The 20,794-nt window shown below is 39.2% G+C and overlaps 1 protein-coding gene across 1 annotated transcript in view; it reads left to right on the forward strand.

Annotated features, from left to right (window-relative positions):
* LOC136864518 (lachesin-like) overlaps positions 1 to 20,794 on the forward strand; it is an 853,163-nt gene that overhangs the window by 701,299 nt on the left and 131,070 nt on the right. The window contains exon 6 of the mRNA XM_068226232.1: positions 19,040 to 19,159. Within this exon, the coding sequence (XP_068082333.1) occupies positions 19,040 to 19,159 (120 nt within the window). The remainder of the gene's footprint in view (positions 1 to 19,039; positions 19,160 to 20,794) is intronic.

A 20,794-nucleotide genomic window follows, 5' to 3' on the forward strand; every position in this document is an offset into this window, starting at 1 on the left:
CGGTTTAGTGTGATCGCACGGAAACAAGAACAATGTAATTCGTTTACACAATGTTTAGGGAGTATTAGCAATCACTTTCAACTTAATGTATGTCCGACACACCATATTCAGTTTCACGGTTTCTCGCACTTCCGATATCTATTTGTCAACTTTCAGCTTTTCTCTTTACATGCTCGTAAACAGTTTCCTAGCGATGATTTGAGGTACATCCATCAGTATTTCCCAGATTCGAATGAATTTCAACTCTGTACTTGAAAGGAAGTATTTCCTTACAATATGTGAACAGCCGAGAATAGTTAGAAGAGGATCAATTACCTCCTCAGTCTGCGTTTACGAGGGTCTTAAATGAAAGCAGCATTCCTCCGCTAAGAGGACAATCGAGTGTGACTCATTGTAGTGTTATCTGAGACAAGGAGTCCACCCATGCCTCTAGCATATGGAACGCATGCAGTATAAAATCGGTAGGCGAGTATACTGATTTGTATTTGAAAGTAGATACGCTTTTACTTAGCGATGTGTTTGAGATGTAGCTTGTCCACAGGGTCGGTTGGTGCGGGCATTTCAGTGCGTTTGGGAGACATATGTAATAGCAACTTCCGGCTGAGTGAGGGAAACAACGGGAAACTACCTCACTCCTCATTCCCCTAGTACACCTCTTCAGTGAGGCTTGGGCCAGCGCCTCCTAGAGAACAAGGCCTGGCAATACGATTCGTGACGTCACGCGACTGGGCTCAGCCGTGACCACCACGGCTCAGTGCGAGTGCATAGTAGATGAAGCTAATTCCTTACGAAAATTGAAAAATACGTTGGTTAAAGTGCATTCTACGAATATTCTTTCTCGTAGACGCGCATATCGGAAGCGAAATGAGTAATATACCGTAATAATTAGAAAGAACAATTAAAAATGCAAAGAAGAATTTAAGAGTCTTAATACTGAACAACTTTAATAATATGTTTATATGACACTTTCTTACGTATATTTAAGAGTCAAAAATGATCAGATCCTTTTACAAAACTCGCCATAAGACCTCTCTTTGTCGGTGCGACGCAGAAAAAGAAAAAGCAAGCTTTTACAGAACTGAACTTGCTGATGAAAGATAAAAAACAACATGTAAGTACAGAAAAAGCTATTAAATAAAAATAATAACGTATAAACTACCTTACTTACAGTATATTACTAGCAGTCCAGGAGCATGCAAGCTGTAATGCTCAGTGTTATCGGTCATGAAAACAGGTAAACATTTTTTTACAATAGAAGCCTCACATAAATTAAGGGCGTGAAGAGCCCACACAATTTGGCTGTTATGCAAAGAGAATGATTATAGTACATGCCAACAATAGTTTGTTCATCAAGTCATCAAAATTATATTCGCATTCCCTAGTGTAAATAAATGTACTTATATGATTTTGGACCCTGATTCAAATAACCAGAACAGAAAAAAAATTGAAATTCTTAAATTTGAAAAGTAGCATGCCAATTCTTATTACATTTGAACTGACCTTCAGCCAGACATTTTCTGAAATTGTTTTCAATTTAACTTCACCAGGTTGCTTAAAATTGAAATGGACATGAGGTGAACATTATATAAGAAAATATAAAAGGAAATCTCTATGAACAGTAATTGTTAAAATCCTAAGAAACCATATTAAGAACTTGCATCCCTGCCATTACATTAATAAAAAAGTAGCAGAACACACACTGAACTACTCATTTCACGCTTTATGAACCAGCTGCATTATATAGATATGACACACATGAGATCAATTAAGTAATTAATCCCCAATTTTTCACAGATGCATGTTAGATTCATTACATAACAAAAGCTGGAAGGAGTACTTTCTCCAAGAGGAAATTCATAACCAGAGTGTGAATAGGCTATAATGCTGGAAGAGGAAATTCATAATTGAATTCACAATTACTCAAACAGGAATGTTTACTACTGAAGGAACTTACAGTGATTAGCCCTGAATTCAGAGTTTACACATTCCCTTTGAATGGAATTCATAGAGGTTCATCAACTCAGTGATTAATAATAGTAATGTACTAAAAAAAAATTAGAAAGCCTCAGCTTACCACAGACAAAAGGAAAGGATGGTTAATGATTTTGTAGGATATGTGCCAACAAGGTAATGAACCGTATTTGTTAAATGACAAAATACCTGTTTAACATAAAAGGTGCCCTCTCAAATGTAATATCACTCCCTGAAAACGTAACACCTGGCAATAAATATGATAAAATAAAAGTGCTCTTGTGTTATTACTGTATTCTCTTCTAAAGAAACTACTATGGAAAATAGAGCTACTAAATTTGTTCCTTTTCAGAGCAGTTTCAGTCTTTTTTACAGATATTGAACTTAATTTTTCTTCAAATTCCTGGAAGTTCTTGAAAGAAACAGTACTGACATGAGCTTCATAGGTCTCTAAACTTTGAGCAAGAGCCTTGGCCAAACTTTCATTGTCTACTCGACAACGCCTATCGTCTGGAGCTTCTCGGTGGGCAAATGTGGTATCAGACAAGTACTTTGGGCAGTTTGGAAACTGAGAAGGAACAGCTCCTGAAACGTTTAGACCAAGTTAGAATGCATTCACCTAGATATAAATGCGCTCGTATATTAATTCATGGCACCACTTACTTCACAGGACCATGTCATGTCTTAGATATATCTGGTTGATTTTAATATAAAATGAATAGCACACAAGGAGACAGAGAAAAATCATTGAACTTATAATATAATAATTATACAGAACCTAACATAGTTGCAATAAACACAATAACATTGCTGTCTAGCCTGAACTAAAAATATTAACCCACACTAAGTGGTATTTTCCCTCATGCGATATAATAAACAGAACTGGCTCACTTGCAGGTAAGGGTCCAGCACAGAAGGAATACTTGAAACCCAATACCTTACATACCTTCATAATTTAGGCCCTATAAGTTTTCCCAGAATATCACTATACCCACAACAGTAGTCCTATGAAGTAATGTGAATACTCAGCACATTCCAAACTAAATGTAATAACTGGTCAATTCAATACAGCAAATGCTTAAATCAGTAAGATATAAATCACCCTAAAAAATCTACTATTTCATTCATCAATAGCAAAGATATAAGAGACCTTTCACAAGCCTTGGATGAAATAAAGGTGCAGTCAATAATTTCCCATTTCTCTCATCATACCTCAGTTTTGAAATGGAGCTCGCACACCTACAACACAGGGCTCCATTTCAAGGACCATTCCACAACTTAAGTGATTGAATGACTGAAATCATATATAATACGCTAATAACTAAGACTTACCTCTGCAGTTTTGGAAGGAACGAAATCATCCCGGCGAATAGCTCCTAACCACTTAGCTCTCTTCGAGTCGTCAGTTGGAAACGAGAAAACACTCACTTTAGGGCCAGTGCGATAATTGCCCTTACAGTTTGGAACACTGCATTTTTGAGGCATCGTTATTCATAATTTGAAAAACAGTGATCGCAATTCACAACACACCATTAAAAATAAACTCAGTTCTAACCTCACGTGGTGGCTATGCCGGCACTTTAAACACAATTTATCAATATTAACAATTTATAAGTACTATCACCTTTAACTGAACTTACACTAATAGGAATATTAAGTGAGTGTTAACACACACGACTCGATTAACATTAATATAATCGATGAAAAACACACATAATAGGGAAACGCGTCCTCGTACACCAAGCAGCAACAAGCTAATTGAGTTACTGGCATGGGCCAACTTCAACATACGTCATCAGCTACTCTCATTCGTATTGCCAGGCCTTGTTCTCTAGGAGGCGCTGCCTGGGCCACCTATAATAGCTTATGGCGGAGCACGAGTGTGTGCGTGTGTATGTGTGTGTGTGAGTACGTGGGTGCCTCACATTCCCCGGCATCTTGTCTCAACCATTAAACATAGCTGTCTCAGCGCAATCATAGTTGTCAAGTCTCAGGTGGTCAAATCAGGACAGTCTAACACGTGCTCTGTGTTTATCTGTCAAATTCATAACGCGTGGTTAAACTGCCATCACGTGGTTGTTAAAAACAAAACCCGCCAACTTAGGTTCGCTCTTGTACGCATATTTTACAGTTGTCAACATTCATAATACGCGCTCCCGTTCAAGCCATATGTTTATACCATCATCTTACGTTCGAGCTGCGCTCTATCCGGTTTTTAAGGAACTCTCTTACACATATGACAGCTGGCAACATTAACGCCACACGCTGTCATCATCCGATCGAACTACCCCTATGGGTACGGGCAGTAGAATACACCTCCGGTAACCCTGTCTGTCTTAAAAGGGGGAACAGGGTCTCCGAACTCTGGAGTGCGGGTTGACGAACACGGTTTCCGTAACTAAGTCCTGGCCCTTCTTCCACTTACTTGTACCAGACTTCTCACTTCCATTTATCCTATCTGATCTCCTATGATCAATACTTGCTCTTTTCCCATCCCGACGGTACTAGGTTACCGAGGCTCGGTGAGTCTTTAATTTTCATGTTCGTCGTGGCCCTTGTATTCCCTTGGCAGACCTCCCTCACATGTTTGCTGTGATAAGGGTTAATAGAGTAAGGTTGCCATGTTGCACTTTCTCTTAAAACAATAATCACCACCACCACCACGAGCACTAGCTTACGCTCAAACAGCGCTCTATCAGCTATCTTTCTTGTACATGTGACAGCTGTCTACATTCAAAATACGCACTCTCTTAAAAACATACCACCACACCGCCTTTTTAAGACACATGCTACCCTTTATCAGCAGCTAGTGAACTGATCGATAATAGTAGAGTTGTGTGTATCCCTCTCAACCTTCTCATTTCCCCCACTATCAACCAAGAACGGTATTGACAAGTCACAAACAGAAACTCTACAATATAAGGACCGCCACAGTCAGTTTAGTTCAATTAATTTTATAATTTTCCACATAATCGTAGTTTCAATCCAGATACCAGGAAACAAATTACTCTAATTTCAACCTCCTTTCACCACTGTCCCAGGCAGGTTATTATCCCGTTGTGCCATCCCTCGCCCAGAATACCGCTAATCATCTCAAATTCATTCCTTCCTCCAACTCTACTTCTCTACAAATATCACATGGCAACACACAGAACATTGTCCCACATTTCGCAGAATATTTTCCGAAATATCTTCAGCCCGCAATCTGTATGCTTTAAGGGGGGAGACCCAGTTTAACAAAGGAAAAAATAGGCTAATATTCATTCGATTGTTAAATATGCTACAATTGTTGTTGATAATTGCTGCACATATCCCAGTATTGGCATGCTTCCTGGCAACCAGAAGCAACCTTAATAATGTCAGAATTTTAATTAATATTTTAATATAAAATGTTCAAAATTTCCCGCGTTTTTAACAATATATCAGTTTCCCTTATAAATTCCAAGTTTATAAGTTTTCCTTTTTTTTAAAGTGTATATCAAAACTCCAGCTACAAAATGAACCTCAATCATTAACATAGACTGTGATTTGGATTTTTGTCACGTTTTTATTCCGAGAACGAGAAAATTTTTATAGTTTTATATAGTTATATAAAAACGAATTTAAATCCTATTGATCTGAACGAAGTAAAAATTGTAGTACAAGATTATGGGAGGAAACTCTGAAAAATTCATAATTATCCGTGAATTAGTAAGAGGGTTATGAAGGAAACCGTGATATATTGTTAAAAATGCGGGAAATTTTGAACATTTTATTTGAAAATGTTACAATTAGAATTATGACTTTATTGAAGTTGCTTCTGATTGCTCTGAAGCATGCCAATCCTGGGATATGTGCAGCATTTGTCAACAGCGTTTGTAGCATATATAACAATCGAATGAATATTGGCCTATTTTTCCCCGTGTTAAGCTAGGTCTCCCCCTTAATGATTTCAGAGTCAAGATTACGTCAGTCTAGCCCCTCGGCACTTGTTAAAATGAGTGGGTACACTTTAGTTATGAACGATTGGGAGGGAAAGCCCGGAGGTGTAGTCGGATTATTGAAATGTAATTTGAAATCTGAAATACAAGGAAATATTTGAAAAACTAAGTGAATATTATCATAGACCGGAGTTCTTGTTCGTAGAAATTGAAGTTCGTGGTACAAAGTGTTTATTCTGTGTAGTGTATCGCCCACTGAAGACTGAAAACATCACGGATCTCGAGGAAGCGCTAAAGGATTTAATTACCCGCGTATAAACATGCGATTTTAATCGTAAATTTTAACGCTGACCTGGGATATGAAATCCATTAATAGTACTATCCTGCCCTTACATCCCACACACCATGTCGCAACCTCGCACTCTCTCCTCGATCTAATTATTGTTACCAATAATGACCGCAAATTTTGAATGAACAAATTCATGTGCCAGGTATTTTTCGCTATGATATGATTTACGCTTCATACACTTTAGTGTCCGAAATACAAGCCTAAGATAATGACATTAAGGGGATTTCAAAAATTTGAGGAAGAAGCCCTCATTGAGGACGCTCTGAGCACACCATGGCACACAGTTCAGTATATAAAGGATTTTGACGAAAAAGTATCACATTTTAACGAACTTCTCTTAACTTTACGCGAACAGACATGCCTATTACGTACTACTTGAGTAAAGCGATCCTCTAAACCTTGGCTCAAACAAGAAATTCCAGAACCAATGAAAGGCAGAGACTTAGTCTATAAATGTTATGCGAAACATCCAACACGGGAGAGTTTCGAGAAATATAAAAGTCTCCGAAATAAAACAACACAGATGATAAGAAACGCTAAAATACGCTACTCGTACGAAATGTTGGATATACATAACTCTACTGCTGTGTGGAAGACTCTCCACAATATGGGTTTAAGTAAAACAAATACAAACGATATTTACTGTAATGCACCTTTGGGCCATCCAGACGAACGGAAATGCCAAGAAACCCATTATTGACAAATTATCTTCAAAGGGAAAGAATGTCAGAGAAACATTTCACTTCTCTTATATGATTCCAAGTGAGGTGAAGAGCGCCCTCAATGACATAAAATCCTGGTCTACTGGATACTGTGGAATAAATCTGTCCCTTTTTAAGAAATATTCTAGACTCCAATCTTCCTACTAAGACGCACATTATTAACCCTCTACTGCATACTGTTGCCATTAGGCAACAAATAACTTTTCACCTGTGTAAATGGATAAATAATATTAATAATAATAATAATAATAATAATAATAATAATAATAATAATAATAATAATAATAATAATAATAATAATAATAATGAATGTTAAACGCTTAGCGTAAAACCGTGAAAAATCGTATATCTGTTCCAATATGGCAATCCACATCACATACGGGTGTTCAGCTATTAGGCCCAGTTAAGAATTGCTGGTATATCTAAAACACTGAGCGTATGTTGAACATTAAAGCTCGAAATATTCTTCACCAAACGGAAACGAAAAATAATTCATGCAGTAGAGGGTTAACACATCTCTTATGACATGAATATTTCCTGAGAACTGGAAAAATTGTGTCATTCGATCCCTGCCGAAAGTTAGTAGCTTCATAACCCTTGAGGATTACCACCCAGTTATTATCCTCCCTTTACTGGGGAAAGAACTGGAGAAGCGAGTACACAAACAAATGACGTCCTGTCCTGTACATCATAATTTACTCGATAGATATCAATCATAGTTTATATCAAGTTGTAATACTACCACAACATTAGCAAAAGTAACAAACGATATTCAGCTAGCAGTGGATAACGGACAAATAACTATTCTAATTCTTCTAGATTTTACAAAGGCATTTGACTGTGTAGACCAAGACATTTTACTAACGAAATTAGAAATGATGAAATGTTCTAATAATATATTTTTCCGGGTACGTTGCTATCTCCGTGGGAGTCGGCAATATTTGTCAGAGAGGTATGATATGTCTAGATGGCGAAACACTGAGATGGCGGTAGAACAGCGTGGGATTTCATCACCATTTCTGTTCTCCCTATACATGAATAACCCATCAGAACAGCTGACAAACTGTAAATATCACTAATACGGAGACGACATCCAACTGTATATTCATACCAAGCCGAATGACATAAAGAAAGCAACCATGAAATGAAACGAAGCATTAATGAATGGACTAGCAGCCACTGCCTTGAAGGTAAACCCTTTAAGTACGAAATATATCATTAGAGGATCTGACAAAGCGCATGTCAAATTAGAAACCATTAATAAAGCGGTTATCAAGGTCAATGAAACACCTATAAAACTGAAAGAAACCGTTGTTAATAATAATAATAATAATAATAATAATAATAATAATAATAATAATAATAATAACACCGGGTGAGTAGGCCGTGCGATTAAGGGCGCGCGGCTATGAGCTTGCATTCGGGAGATAGTGGATTCGAACCCGACTGTCGACAGCTCTGAAAATGGTTTTCCGTGGTTTCCCATTTTCACACCAGGCAAATACTGGGGCTGTACCTTAATTAAGGCCACGGCCAATTCCTTCCCCTTACTATGCCTTTCCTATCCTTCGTCTCTATAAGACATATCTGTGTCGGTGCGACGTGAGGCCAATTGCAAATAATAATAATAATAATAATAATAATAATAATAATAATAATAATAATAATAATAATAATAATAATAATAATAATAATAATATGGCCTCAGCTACCATGTGCGGACATTTTAATTTGACACCATCTGTCTGTCTACTCATCAATTTCGACGTTTCGTTTTACTCTAGGACTATTAGATGGCAGAATAAACTGAACCTTTATTGGGCGTCTGTGGCTGAGGTTTAATTAATTTTGCCGGGTAAACACGAAATATGTCACCAGAGATCTTTCACGTGCCAACATCGTATGACATGGAGTGACGAACACATTCTTTTATGCCCTTCAAAATTCGGCTACCTCTTCCGGGTTTGAACCCACTATCTTGGGATCCGGAGGCCAACACTCTACCACTTCCACAGATACAGCTAAAGACTCCGTTAAGAATGTGGGAATAATTTCTGATAAGTATTTAAGTTGATCAGAGCACGAAACACACCGGGCGAGTTGGCTGTGCGATTAGAGGCCCTCAGCTGTGAGCTTGCATCCGGGAGATAGTGGGTTCAAATCCTAGTCTCGGCAGCCCTGGAGTTGGTGTTCCGTGGTTTCCCATTTTCACACCAGACAAATGCTGGGGCTGTATCTTAAGTAAGGCCACGGCCACTTCCTTCCAACTCCTAGGTCTTTCCTCTCCCATCGTCGCTTAAAGCCACTAGCAAAAAAAAAAAAAAAAAAAAAAAAAAAAAGAGCACGTAATAGGAATTGGTCAATGTGTATGCTTTTCATTACACGCACTGTACAAAATGAGGGACTTTCTGCCTGTCAATACCAGGTTATTGCTCTTTCAAGGACTAATTCTACAAATATCTGAGTGTGGTGGTGTAGTCTAAAATAGTTGTTCACTTGGTTCTAAATTTCAATGGACGAATAATTCCTGTGTTCGGTTCATTCTAAATGTTCCACTCCATTCGTCCGTCAGCTATCCTGGTTAATATTAGTTGATAGCCGTCAGTACCATGCTGTTTCTATTCTTCATAAAATACTGGAAACCGGCAAACCAGATTACCTCAGAATAGATTTCAACTAACTAACCCCTCAGGTATGGCATCCTTAAGGTCATAAACATAATCCTTACTGTCTCTCTCCACTCATCATAGCAGTACGTATGTAAATGCACTTGTACCGGGGACCATACGTTCCTAGAATTCTATCCCGGTTCAAATTAGAGACGTAAGTAACCTAAAGCTATTCAGAAGATAGTGCTGGAAGTTGTACCTACTGTACATTGAGAATAATTACACTAAGAAGCACCCTCAAAAGTTAGATTAATATATGAATATTATGTAAATATAAGGTTAGTAGCATTACAGTTTAAATTTTTAAGGAGTTAGTTTTTAATCATAGTAAATATTGTATATTAATTTAATAGTTTTAAAGTGAGTTTTTATGATAATTTCTATTTCAATTAAATTCCATTTTATGTTAATTTTAATTGATATAAATTTTACTATTATTTGTAAATAGTTATACTTCTCAATACCTTCTGTTTATGCAGGGGCATAATCATATGATATGGCATAAGCAGGCTTCATAGCCGCCCCGCGATAAAGAAAGAAATGAAGGAAAACCGCTCGAAGAATGACGGAGAAAGGTATAGTAAAGTCAGTACCAGTGTAATACAAGTCAGTAATGACAGAGAGAGATATCCCAAGGTACTTTTACTATCAAGTGTGGTCCTGAGGCTGAAATCACACTGCTTAAGACTCCGATTTAGAAATCTAAGTCTGAACTTTCACCGGGAGTTTATGTAATTTTTGTTTCATTTGTGTGTTCTTTACGTCTATTCTAACCAACCAAATAATTATGTCAAAAGAATTGAAGTCATTTTATCAATGTGGAAAGAGTCCCTATACTTGAGCATCACCAATATCCTCTATTTCCCTTAGAACTAGCGTTGAATAGCGAACGCAAAGCGTCATATACCAAATATTTCCTTTGCTTTGAGGGTCTAGTCTCTCAAAATATATTACATTTGACTCACCTCGACTGCAAAAAGAAAGAAATATCAACCTAAACAATTTAAGTTAGATTAAACTATCACCTTTCTCAGTAAATACGTTTAACTATCTTTTATTTTGACAGCAGCAGTTTCGAGTATCAGTAGTGTTAGCGTAATATGTTAGCGTGAGTCTATGAGCGGGCCAAACAGTATTCATGGTACCTGAACGGTCACTGGAAGAGCAGACTGTTTGTTTGTTTATTCAAATTGCAGGTAATGTTCAAATATTTATACGTGGACAGTATTCCCAAAGCGGTTGACATCCCCTGTTCAACATTGACACCTATAATTATGTCATATGCAGACAGAGAGCCTATTCAGGTGGTATTAACGTTTTGACGTCACTAATACCTACTTCACTCCACTACCCCTCTGTCAGACACAATCCATACAAATATTCGCTGATAACCGGTGCAAGCCAAGATCATAATTACGGCCAATATTACTATAAATATAGAGGGAAATTCTAACCGCATTTTTTGAGAAAACGTTCCTGTATTTTTTTATAGAATTCTGCGTTTGAAAGTAACGTTTAGATACCTATGTGAAGCACAGTTAATGAGCCGAACTAAAGTTGTCAAGATATACGGATTCGTGGTGACCGGAGTTCTGCAGAGCGGGAAGGTGTTACACATTTGAAACATATTGGTGGCACGTTTGTTGACAGTCTGTAAAAATTTCTGTCGGTCCCTAAGCTAGAGATCTTGATTTTATCGTTAGATTTAGTGGGACAAATAAGCCATATTTGACACGATGATTGTCATGTCAGCATATGTAAAAACAATATATATGAGTTGTTGTTATTATTATTATTATTATTATTATTATTATTATTATTATTATTATTATCGTGATGTTCGTCAACATTATTATCATCATCCACCGGGCTGAATAGCTTAGACGGCAGAGATCTTTCTGAACCGATATTAGTGAAGTAGTCCGCCTCTGTGCTGTAGTGGTTAGTGTGGTTAGTTGCCACCCCCGGAGGCCCGAGTTCGATTCCTGGTTCTGTCACGAAAAGTGGTACACGGGCTGGAATGGAACCCACTCAGCCTCGGGAGGTCAACTGAGTAGAAGTGGGTTCGATTCCCACCTCAGCCATCCTGGAAGTGGTTTTCCGTAGTTTCCCACTTCTCCCCCAGGCAAATGCCAGAAATATACCTAACTTAAGGCCACGGCCGATTCCTTCCCTCTTCCTTGTCTATCCCTTCCAATCACTCCATCCCCCACCAAGGCCCCTGATCAGCATAGCAAGTGAGGCCACCTGGGCGAAGTACTGGCCATCCTCTCCATTTGTATTCCCCGACCCAATGTCTCACGCTCCAGGACACTGCCCTTGAGGTGGTAGAGGTGGGATCCCTCGCTGATTCTGAGGGAAAAAGCCAACCGTGGAGGGTAAGCAGATTAAGAAAGAAAGAAGAATTAGTGAAGTCGATCACGACTCAGTCCGTTAGTATTTGAAGGTACTAAAATATGTCACCTCGTATTGGTAGATTTACGGGCACCTAAAAAAACTGCTGGACAAAGTTCTGCTCCTCAGTAAATATATTTCATTATAGTTGGTTTGGTTCGCAACAGTTTAGAGTGTCAGTAGAGTGAGTCTAATATATTAATACGTATCTATGTTGGGAGATGTATTAATAGCACTGATAATAGTTTTCCGGCGCATTAACTGTTCACGATTTTTAAGACAAAGCAGAACAATAACCACTGTATAAATATTTCAACTACTAAATACAAATTACTTAGTCTTACACATATCACATAAAGCATTCCGAATTGTTTAAGTATAGTAACTGTTGTGATATTCATAAAAAATATATGTAAGTAATAGACTTCGATGGGAAAATCTCATATATATAACAACCAATTCAGGATCCTGATCTAGCTTGTCTGATGATGCTTGTAACACAAGCGAAACCTGTCCCACAATAACTACTGTAAAACAAATTATATCCTAATCATAAGTATTATATGGTATTGAATAGGTGGTTGTCAATAAACAAATTTTATTTTATAATATACTAAAACAATACGGACAAAAAATGAGATTAATCACTTGTAATCTTCCTTCTTCTCTGGCAAACATAATACAGGGACATAAAAGGTGATTCACCTAAAACTTGCACCCCAAATATTTCTGAAATTGAAGGTGCTAGTTATGAGCTGTTTTCACGGAAATGAAGTGTAACCAAGTGTATCTCACACACAGATTTTAATAATAATTACTAGAATGTGTATTATTTTAGAGCGATATTTTCTTTTATCGAGCAATGCCTATTGACATTAACCAAATAAAACTAAAGTATTAGAATGCCAATTATGCTTTCTCAGGTTAGGTAGTACGAGTAGTTTATGAGCTATCTTAGTTTGAAAATTGTACATACTGACATTTTTCTACTCCATTCAACTGCATAGTTAGGTCTACGATGTCAGGATGTTCTTATGTTTGTTTCTGATTGCATTGCGACAACACTTCTTTTTCAGTTACTTTGTGATAGTTCAAGTAGTACGTGGTAGAAGATGGGATTTACAATGCTGTAAAAGCTGACAGGTGTACGGATAACGTATGAAGAATGCTGCTTATTTTGTGCTCTATACGCGGAGCACTATCCCAATAGACGTCACCCGTCCCAACAATTGTTAATTTCTTTTTGCTATTTGCTTTACGTCGCACCGACACAGACAATTGTTAGTGAACCTCTTCAACCAATTACGTGACACTCGAAATAACACGTAGAAAACGTAACTGAAACAAACGAGTGACTGGAGAAAAGGGTGAAAATAATGTTCTACCTGCTGTTGCTGAAGATCCGCACGTTAGTTCCCGAGGAATCACACAGGAAGTGGCATGCGTCAGGCAAGTGTACTACGCGTTCTCCACCATTATAAATACCATCCGTATTATGACTCTCTCTCCACAAAGTGCTGCATGGAAACGATATTGAGAATCGTGTTAACGTTTGCGCATGTGCATTAAGACAAAATACACCAGATTTATTATGTATCTTGTTTGGTTATGATTATGGCCCAACATTTATGAATCATGGTCAAGTAAGCCTTGGAAACATGCACTATTGGTCCGTAGGCATTCTGCATTGGCTTCAACAGATAGAACGCCAGCTAGACGGAGTTTACATGTGTTGTGTGGAATAGTGAACCATAATCTTACAGGTCATTTTTTCTTCACTGAAGGAACGCTAGATTCTCGGAAGTATCTCAACCCCCTAACAGAATAATTCCACAGATGTTAGAAGATGTTCCACTGCAGACTAGAATGAATATGTCGTATCAACATGATGGCTGTTCAGGGCATAGTGCACGACGTACTCCAGCCTGTCTTTACCGATTGTTTCCAAATCGTTGGATTGGATAAAGCGGACCTAACCTCGGCCGGCTCGTTCATCGGATTTGACCCCTTTAGGTGTTCTCTCTGAAGACAGCCAAAAGACACTGTTTGCAAGGACATACCGATGATATAAGATATTATGAAGCGATGTATTACTGACGGATGTGCTGAAATTTCTGATGAAATGCTACAACGTGTCCATCAGTCTTTACATGGCTGACTGGAAGCTTGTATTGAAGCTGGTGGTCGTTAGATTGAACACAACCTTTAAAGGCCAATTTTCTTCCTTATTCATAAACTAAACACTTTTTTATTCATATTTTGTCTTAAGTTCGTGCTGATATATGTAGTATCCAACTGCCAGTATATACAAGTTTTAAAGTACGATATATAGTAAACTACAGTACTTGTACTAGAATCCTGGTAATTCACCATTAACATTCTAATTTACTCCAGTTTTATTTTGCTATTCTTCTTCTTCTTTATCTGTTTACCCTCCAGGGTCGGTTTTTCCCTCAGACTCAGCGAGGGATCCCACCTTTACCGCCCTCAAGGGCAGTGTCCTGGAGCTTCAGACTCTAGGTCGGGGGATACAACTGAGGAGGATGACCAGTACGTCGCCCAGACGGCCTCGCCTGCTATCCTGAACAGGGGCCTTGTGGGGAATGGGATGATGGAAGGAATAGACAAGGAAGAGGGAAGGAAGCGGCCGTGGCCTTAAGTTAGGTACCATCCCGGCATTTGCCTGGAGGAGAAGTGGGAAACCACGGAAAACCACTTCCAGGATGGCTGAGGTAGGAATCGAACCCACCTATACTCAGTTGACCTCCCGAGGCTCAGTGAACAACGTTAGAGCCCTCGTACCACTTTTCAAATTTCGTGTCAGAGCCGGGAATCGAACCCGTGCCTCCGGGTGTAGCCGCTAATCACACTAACCACTACACCACAGAGGCAGAATTGCTAATGTCAATAGGTATTTTTCTATTTGAAAAATTATACTCTCTAATATGAATACATGTTCTAATAATTATTAAAATCTGGGTATATGCTACAATTCAAGCCCTTGGTTACACTGAATTTCTGTGAAAACTTCACATATATAGCACCTTCCATTTCAGAAATATTTGGGGTTCAATTTTAAAGTTATTCGCCTTGTGTGTCTTAGCTCCTTTAGCTACGTTTCTTACAAAACGGAAGATATAAAAATTACTTCACACATTATGGCATATATAAAGTATTTAAATGAACAATATTCAGTAATAAAATAATGTTTGCAACACTTCTTCCACACTTTGGTATTGAAAGTTTAAATTAACATTATCATTATACATTATCACTTTTAAAATAATTTACAACATGAATGTGATTGGGGTCACTTCCGCGCGTTTTGACGTAGAATACGTACTGCGTGATAGGTGATCTAGAAATTAACTATCTAGTCAGTATGGGATTGAAATGTTATTGTTGACGTGTTATTTCTTAATTGTAAACATATTTACACATTTTCGAGACAATGTCGATGTGCACTGTCTTTGTGATACAACAAGTAACACACATATGAAGAGAGATCGACGTCATTGTTACGGGTGAAATTTAAATATATATTTGTACCACACAGAGTCGTGGGATCTTCGATGGGCGAATCGGAGCCTCTTTATAATTATCATCAGTATGATCAGTAACAACATCCATGAATTCCAAACCATTTTCCACCTCTGGGACAGCAGAAATGCTCGGCTGGCGCTCCAGTAGCATGGAACTCATCTCAAAACTCTCAGGTACATTAACCTTGAGATAATCCCGATAAGCATTTTGACGCTCAGCATTGATGACTTGGAATTTTTGGAATCCTGACGAGCCTCCCAATCCTTCCTCCAATGCGAATTCGAAACCACTTATTGTGTAAATAATCATTCGGACAAATACTTCTTCAAGTTTTCTCCACTTGATTTTTTCCACCGTATACAGTAAATGTAGAACTCACCGAGACGAATCAAATGACACCTCACACGATGTGCTAACACACCACAGTCCAGTGTTACTCGGTTAGCCACGTGGCATGGTATCTTGAGGATCATATGAGAGCATATCGAGGTCAAACGCTTGTTTCTCGAAATAATGGTCAATTCACTTTAAAATGAAATATAGAATACTGTCAATACCCGTGTTTTCTAAGAAATATTCCGATTTTTTAAACTTCTATGTTTTTTGCAACGCTTAACGACGAAGGGACGGTACAGAACTATGGACGTAATCTACGTTTCCGTTACGTGGAATGATGCTACACTTGTTTACTTATGCTGCTCTGAAAGTGAGCTTCAATTATAAATCCCTCTGCCCCGACCAGCATCCTTAGAGATTTCTTGAGAAATATGGAATTTCTATAGGTGGCTGAAATTATTTCATTAATCTATGTCAATTTTAATATCTGCATTTTTACTATCGTCGCACTTCGACTTCCTTTTACTGGTGTAGGTACCGAACTCGATAGCTGCAGTCGCTTAAGTGAGGCCAGTACCCAGTATTCGGGAGTTAGTAGGTTCGAACCCAACTGTCGGCAGCCCTGAAGATGGTTTTCCTTGGTTTTTCATTTTCACATCTTGTAACTTAATTAATACCACACCGACCTCGATAGCTGCAGTCGCTTAAGTGCGGCCAGTATCCATTATTCGGGAGATAGTTGGTTCGAACCCCACTATCGGCAGCCCTGAAGATGCTTTTCCGTGGTTTCCCATTTTCATACCAGGCAAATGCAGGGGCTGTACCTTAATTAAGGCCACGGCCGCTTCCTTTCCACACCTAGCCCTTTCCTATCCCATCGTCGCCATAAGACCTATCTGTGTCGGTGCGACGTAAAACAACTTGAAATAAAAAAGCTATTGTATGTGTTATTATTGTCATCATCATCTTTGATTCAATCGTTTTACAACTTTTAAAGCAAGCAAGCCCGCATTGCCTTACCTCAGATCTTAGCTACCTCTCCTCCACCCATCAATATTATACTGGACCTGACTCTTGGCTTACTGTACTCCTAAATCGTACATGATGGCATAACCGTTCATTCCTTGTGTCTGTGCTAGGCAATGGAATTCTCTCCCACTGAGAGTCAAGAACTACAAGGCAAGCTCTTGCCACCGAGCAAGTGGCTCCATGGTTTGAGCCACGAAACTATCAACTTGCATTCCGGTAATATTGTAGAGGGTTCGAATTCGACCGTCGCAACCCTGAAAATTGTTTTCTTTAGTTTCCCATTTTCACATCAGGCAAATACCGCAGCTGTATCTTAATTACTTAATCTCTTTACCCTCCAGGGTTGGTTTTTCCCTCGGACTCAGCGAAGGATCCCACCTCTACCGCCTCAAGGGCAGTGTCCTGGAGCGTGAGATATTGGGCTGGGGGATACAACTGGGAGAATGGCCAGTACCTCGCCCAGCGGCCTCACCTGCTATGCTGAACAGAAGCCTTAGTGCGAGATGGGAAGACTGGAACGAACAGACAAGGAAGAGGAAAGGAAGCGGCCGTGGCCTTAAGTTAGGAACCATCCCTGCATTTGCCCGGAGGAGAAGTGGTAAACCACAGAAAACCACTTCCATGATGGCTGAGGTGGAAATCGAACCCACCTCTACTCAGTTGACCTCCTGAGGCTGAGTGGAACCCATTCCAGCCCTCGTAACACTTTTCAAATTTCGAGACAGAGCCGGGAATCGAACCCGGGCCTCCAGGGGTGGCAGCTAATCACACTAACCACTACAAAACAGAGGCGAACAAATCGAGCATTTGCTGCGATAAAACATTGTCAACCGAGCTCGATAGCTGCAGTCGCTTAAGTGCGGCCAGTATCCAGTATTCGGGAGATAGTGGGTTCGAATCCAACTGTCGGCAGCCCTGAAAATGGTTTTCCGTGATTTCCCACTTTCACACCAGGCAAATGCTCCGACTGTACCTTAATTAAGGCCACGGACGCTTCCTTCCCACTCCTAGCCCTTTCCTGTCCCATCGTCGCCATAAGACCTATCTGTGTCGGTGCGGCGTAAAGAAACTTGCAAAAAAAAAAAAGCATTGGCAGGGCAGTTGTGTTCCTATTATTTCCGATCTGTATGTGACCGGCCTGCTAACTAATCGGGTATTGAACATACATTCGGTGCGGCACGTAGTAAAAAAATATTTCAAAATTTTGTGGTATTCGCCACGGACTCGAACTTCCCACTTGACATTCTAACCCACTCCGCCACGCCTTTACCAAATACACTACCGTTCCGTACAGCATTCTGGGCAGCTTGTAGCAAGTACTAGGTTTACTGCGATCGTAATATCAATACAAGGTTTGACCGGCGTGTCAGGTTCATATTATGATCTAGAAGGCACACACGTGTCTTCCAGTGTAAACACGAGTCCAATCATGGTGAGGCGGCAAATACCAAGATATCCGGTTGTGTTGTCTGAGCATACCGGCAGGGCAGATGTTTTTAGGGTGGAAGGAATATTGTGGGTTGCATAAAACTACATAGGAATAGGAGGCTGTATCACGCCGTATAATTACCTGCCTATTGAAATTTGTAACATGATAAATATATAGCGTAGTTCAAGAAGGAGTCCACCTCTGTGGTGTAGTGGTTAGCGTGATTAGGTGCCCCCCCACCACGAGGTCCGGGTTCGATTCCCGGCTCTGCCACGAAATTTGAAAATTGGTACGAGGGCTGGAACGGAGTCCACTCAGCCTCGGGAGGTCAACTCAGTAGAGGTGAGTTCGATTCCCACCTCAGCCACCCTGGAAGTGGTTTCCCGTGATTTCCCACTTCTCCTCCAGGCAGATGCCGGGATAGTACCCATCTTAAGGCCACGGCCGCTTCCTTCCCTCTTCCTTGTCTATCCCTTCCTGTCTTCCCATCCCCCGTGTTCAGCATAGCAGGTGAGGCCGCCTGGGCAAGGTACTGGTCATTCTCCCCAGTTGTATCCCCCGACCTAAAGTCTGAACGGTATTTTTCGTACAACCTCTGTATATAAGGATGTTGTATATTGCTTGTGAAACACATGGTATTTTCTGTGTATTGGAAAGTGCACTCTCCTTTGTTGCAGTTCATCCCGTCATCCAGGTGCCGAACCAGTTGGTAGGAGCGCCCTTGGGGACGGACGTCACTCTGGAGTGCTACGTGGAAGCATCGCCTAAGTCCATCAACTACTGGGTGCGGGATAAAGGTAGGTGTGAATCTAAAACATCTTGCTCCTTACACCTCTTGTGCGATGAATTTCTCTGTTAAAGTTGTGCTTTTGAGAAGGCGATGTTTTATTCAACAGAACGTTCCGCGAAAGTGTTAGAGTACAAATTTTATCATGGCTACACGAAAAATATTCAGCAGCAAGTGCACTTGAGGTATATTCTTTGAATGCCGTTTGACTACGTGGAAACAACAATGCTGTAGTAATTCTCTACTGCTTGAAGAGGGATAAGTTCAAACTTTAGCCTTTAACTATTCTGGTAGGGTACCTGTCCGTTCACCTTTCATATATTTACCACATCAATACTTTGTGAAAAAATATCGAACTGTAACAATTGAATTCTGAATATTTTTTTTTCTTTATGTTTCAAAAGTCAAAGTAAATATTCAACGTAATAAGATATACAAATTGTATTTTTATTATGGGCTGGTAGGCCTACGGTATATGTCTCAATATTTACTCAAAATCTCTGTGAATATTGTAACTCCTTTAAGAGTAAGTAATACAAACGAAATAGAAATCTGTTGCAAATAATTCTGCTGTATTCGACTCTCTATTCCTTCTCTGCTCAATGTCCAGCTGGACATTACTGATCAAACATGAATGGAAGAACTCAGAATTGTTCATATACTGATTCACAGACTGATTGATTGATTGATTGATTGATTGATTGATTGATTGATTGATTGATTGATTGATTGATTGATTGATTGATTGATTGATTGATTGATTGATTGATTGATTGATTGATTGATTGATTGATTGATTGATTGATTGATTGATTGATTGATTGATTGATTGATTGATTGATTTTGTTACAACAATATTTAGGCTACATCCCCTTCTCTTAAATCTAACCAGATTAATAAAGGACTGCATGTTATACTTACAATCATTATAACGATAATATTCATTTTTAAGTATATAACTAAAATGGCAGATATACCGGGCGGTCCACATACGCAACCCATCTAACACCACAGTGCTCAAGGTCGATATTACTCTGCTTGATACCAGTATGTCGACAACGAAAAACAAGGCAGACTTGTACAGGGTAAAGGATTTCTGTATATGCTGCCGTCGCGCGTATATATAAAAGGACCATTGCACAGACCTTCATTATAGCGTGCCTTTAAATTATACGTATATACCATTAATACGAACTGGTTAATGGGTCGTTCGATGTGATCTGTTGAAGCATAATACATGATGAAGCCTGTAAATCAAAATCAGACATACAAAAAGATATTACATCGCAATTAAGTTGGCCATGCCCTCCAAGTATGTACATGCCAGTCACATGTCAAAGCTGACAGCGGATGTACGGTTTGAGTCCGGAAGCCAGCCTCGTAGTGCAAACGACGACAGCAGGAATCGTCCCTGAGAAAATTCAATTCAATTCAATTCAATTCAATTCAATTCAATTCAATTCAATTCAATTCAATTCAATTCAATTCAATTCAATTCAATTCAATTCAATATTTAAAATTCGAATGAACTCTGATAACTATCACAGATGCAAATAAGACTTTATTTATTATTTATTTTATCCATTTACCTCCAGTTTGGTTTTCCTCAAGACTCAGCGAGGGATCCCACCTCTACCGCTTCAAG

Source organism: Anabrus simplex, chromosome 1, assembly GCF_040414725.1.
Source record: "Anabrus simplex isolate iqAnaSimp1 chromosome 1, ASM4041472v1, whole genome shotgun sequence".
Taxonomy (NCBI): domain Eukaryota; kingdom Metazoa; phylum Arthropoda; class Insecta; order Orthoptera; family Tettigoniidae; genus Anabrus; species Anabrus simplex.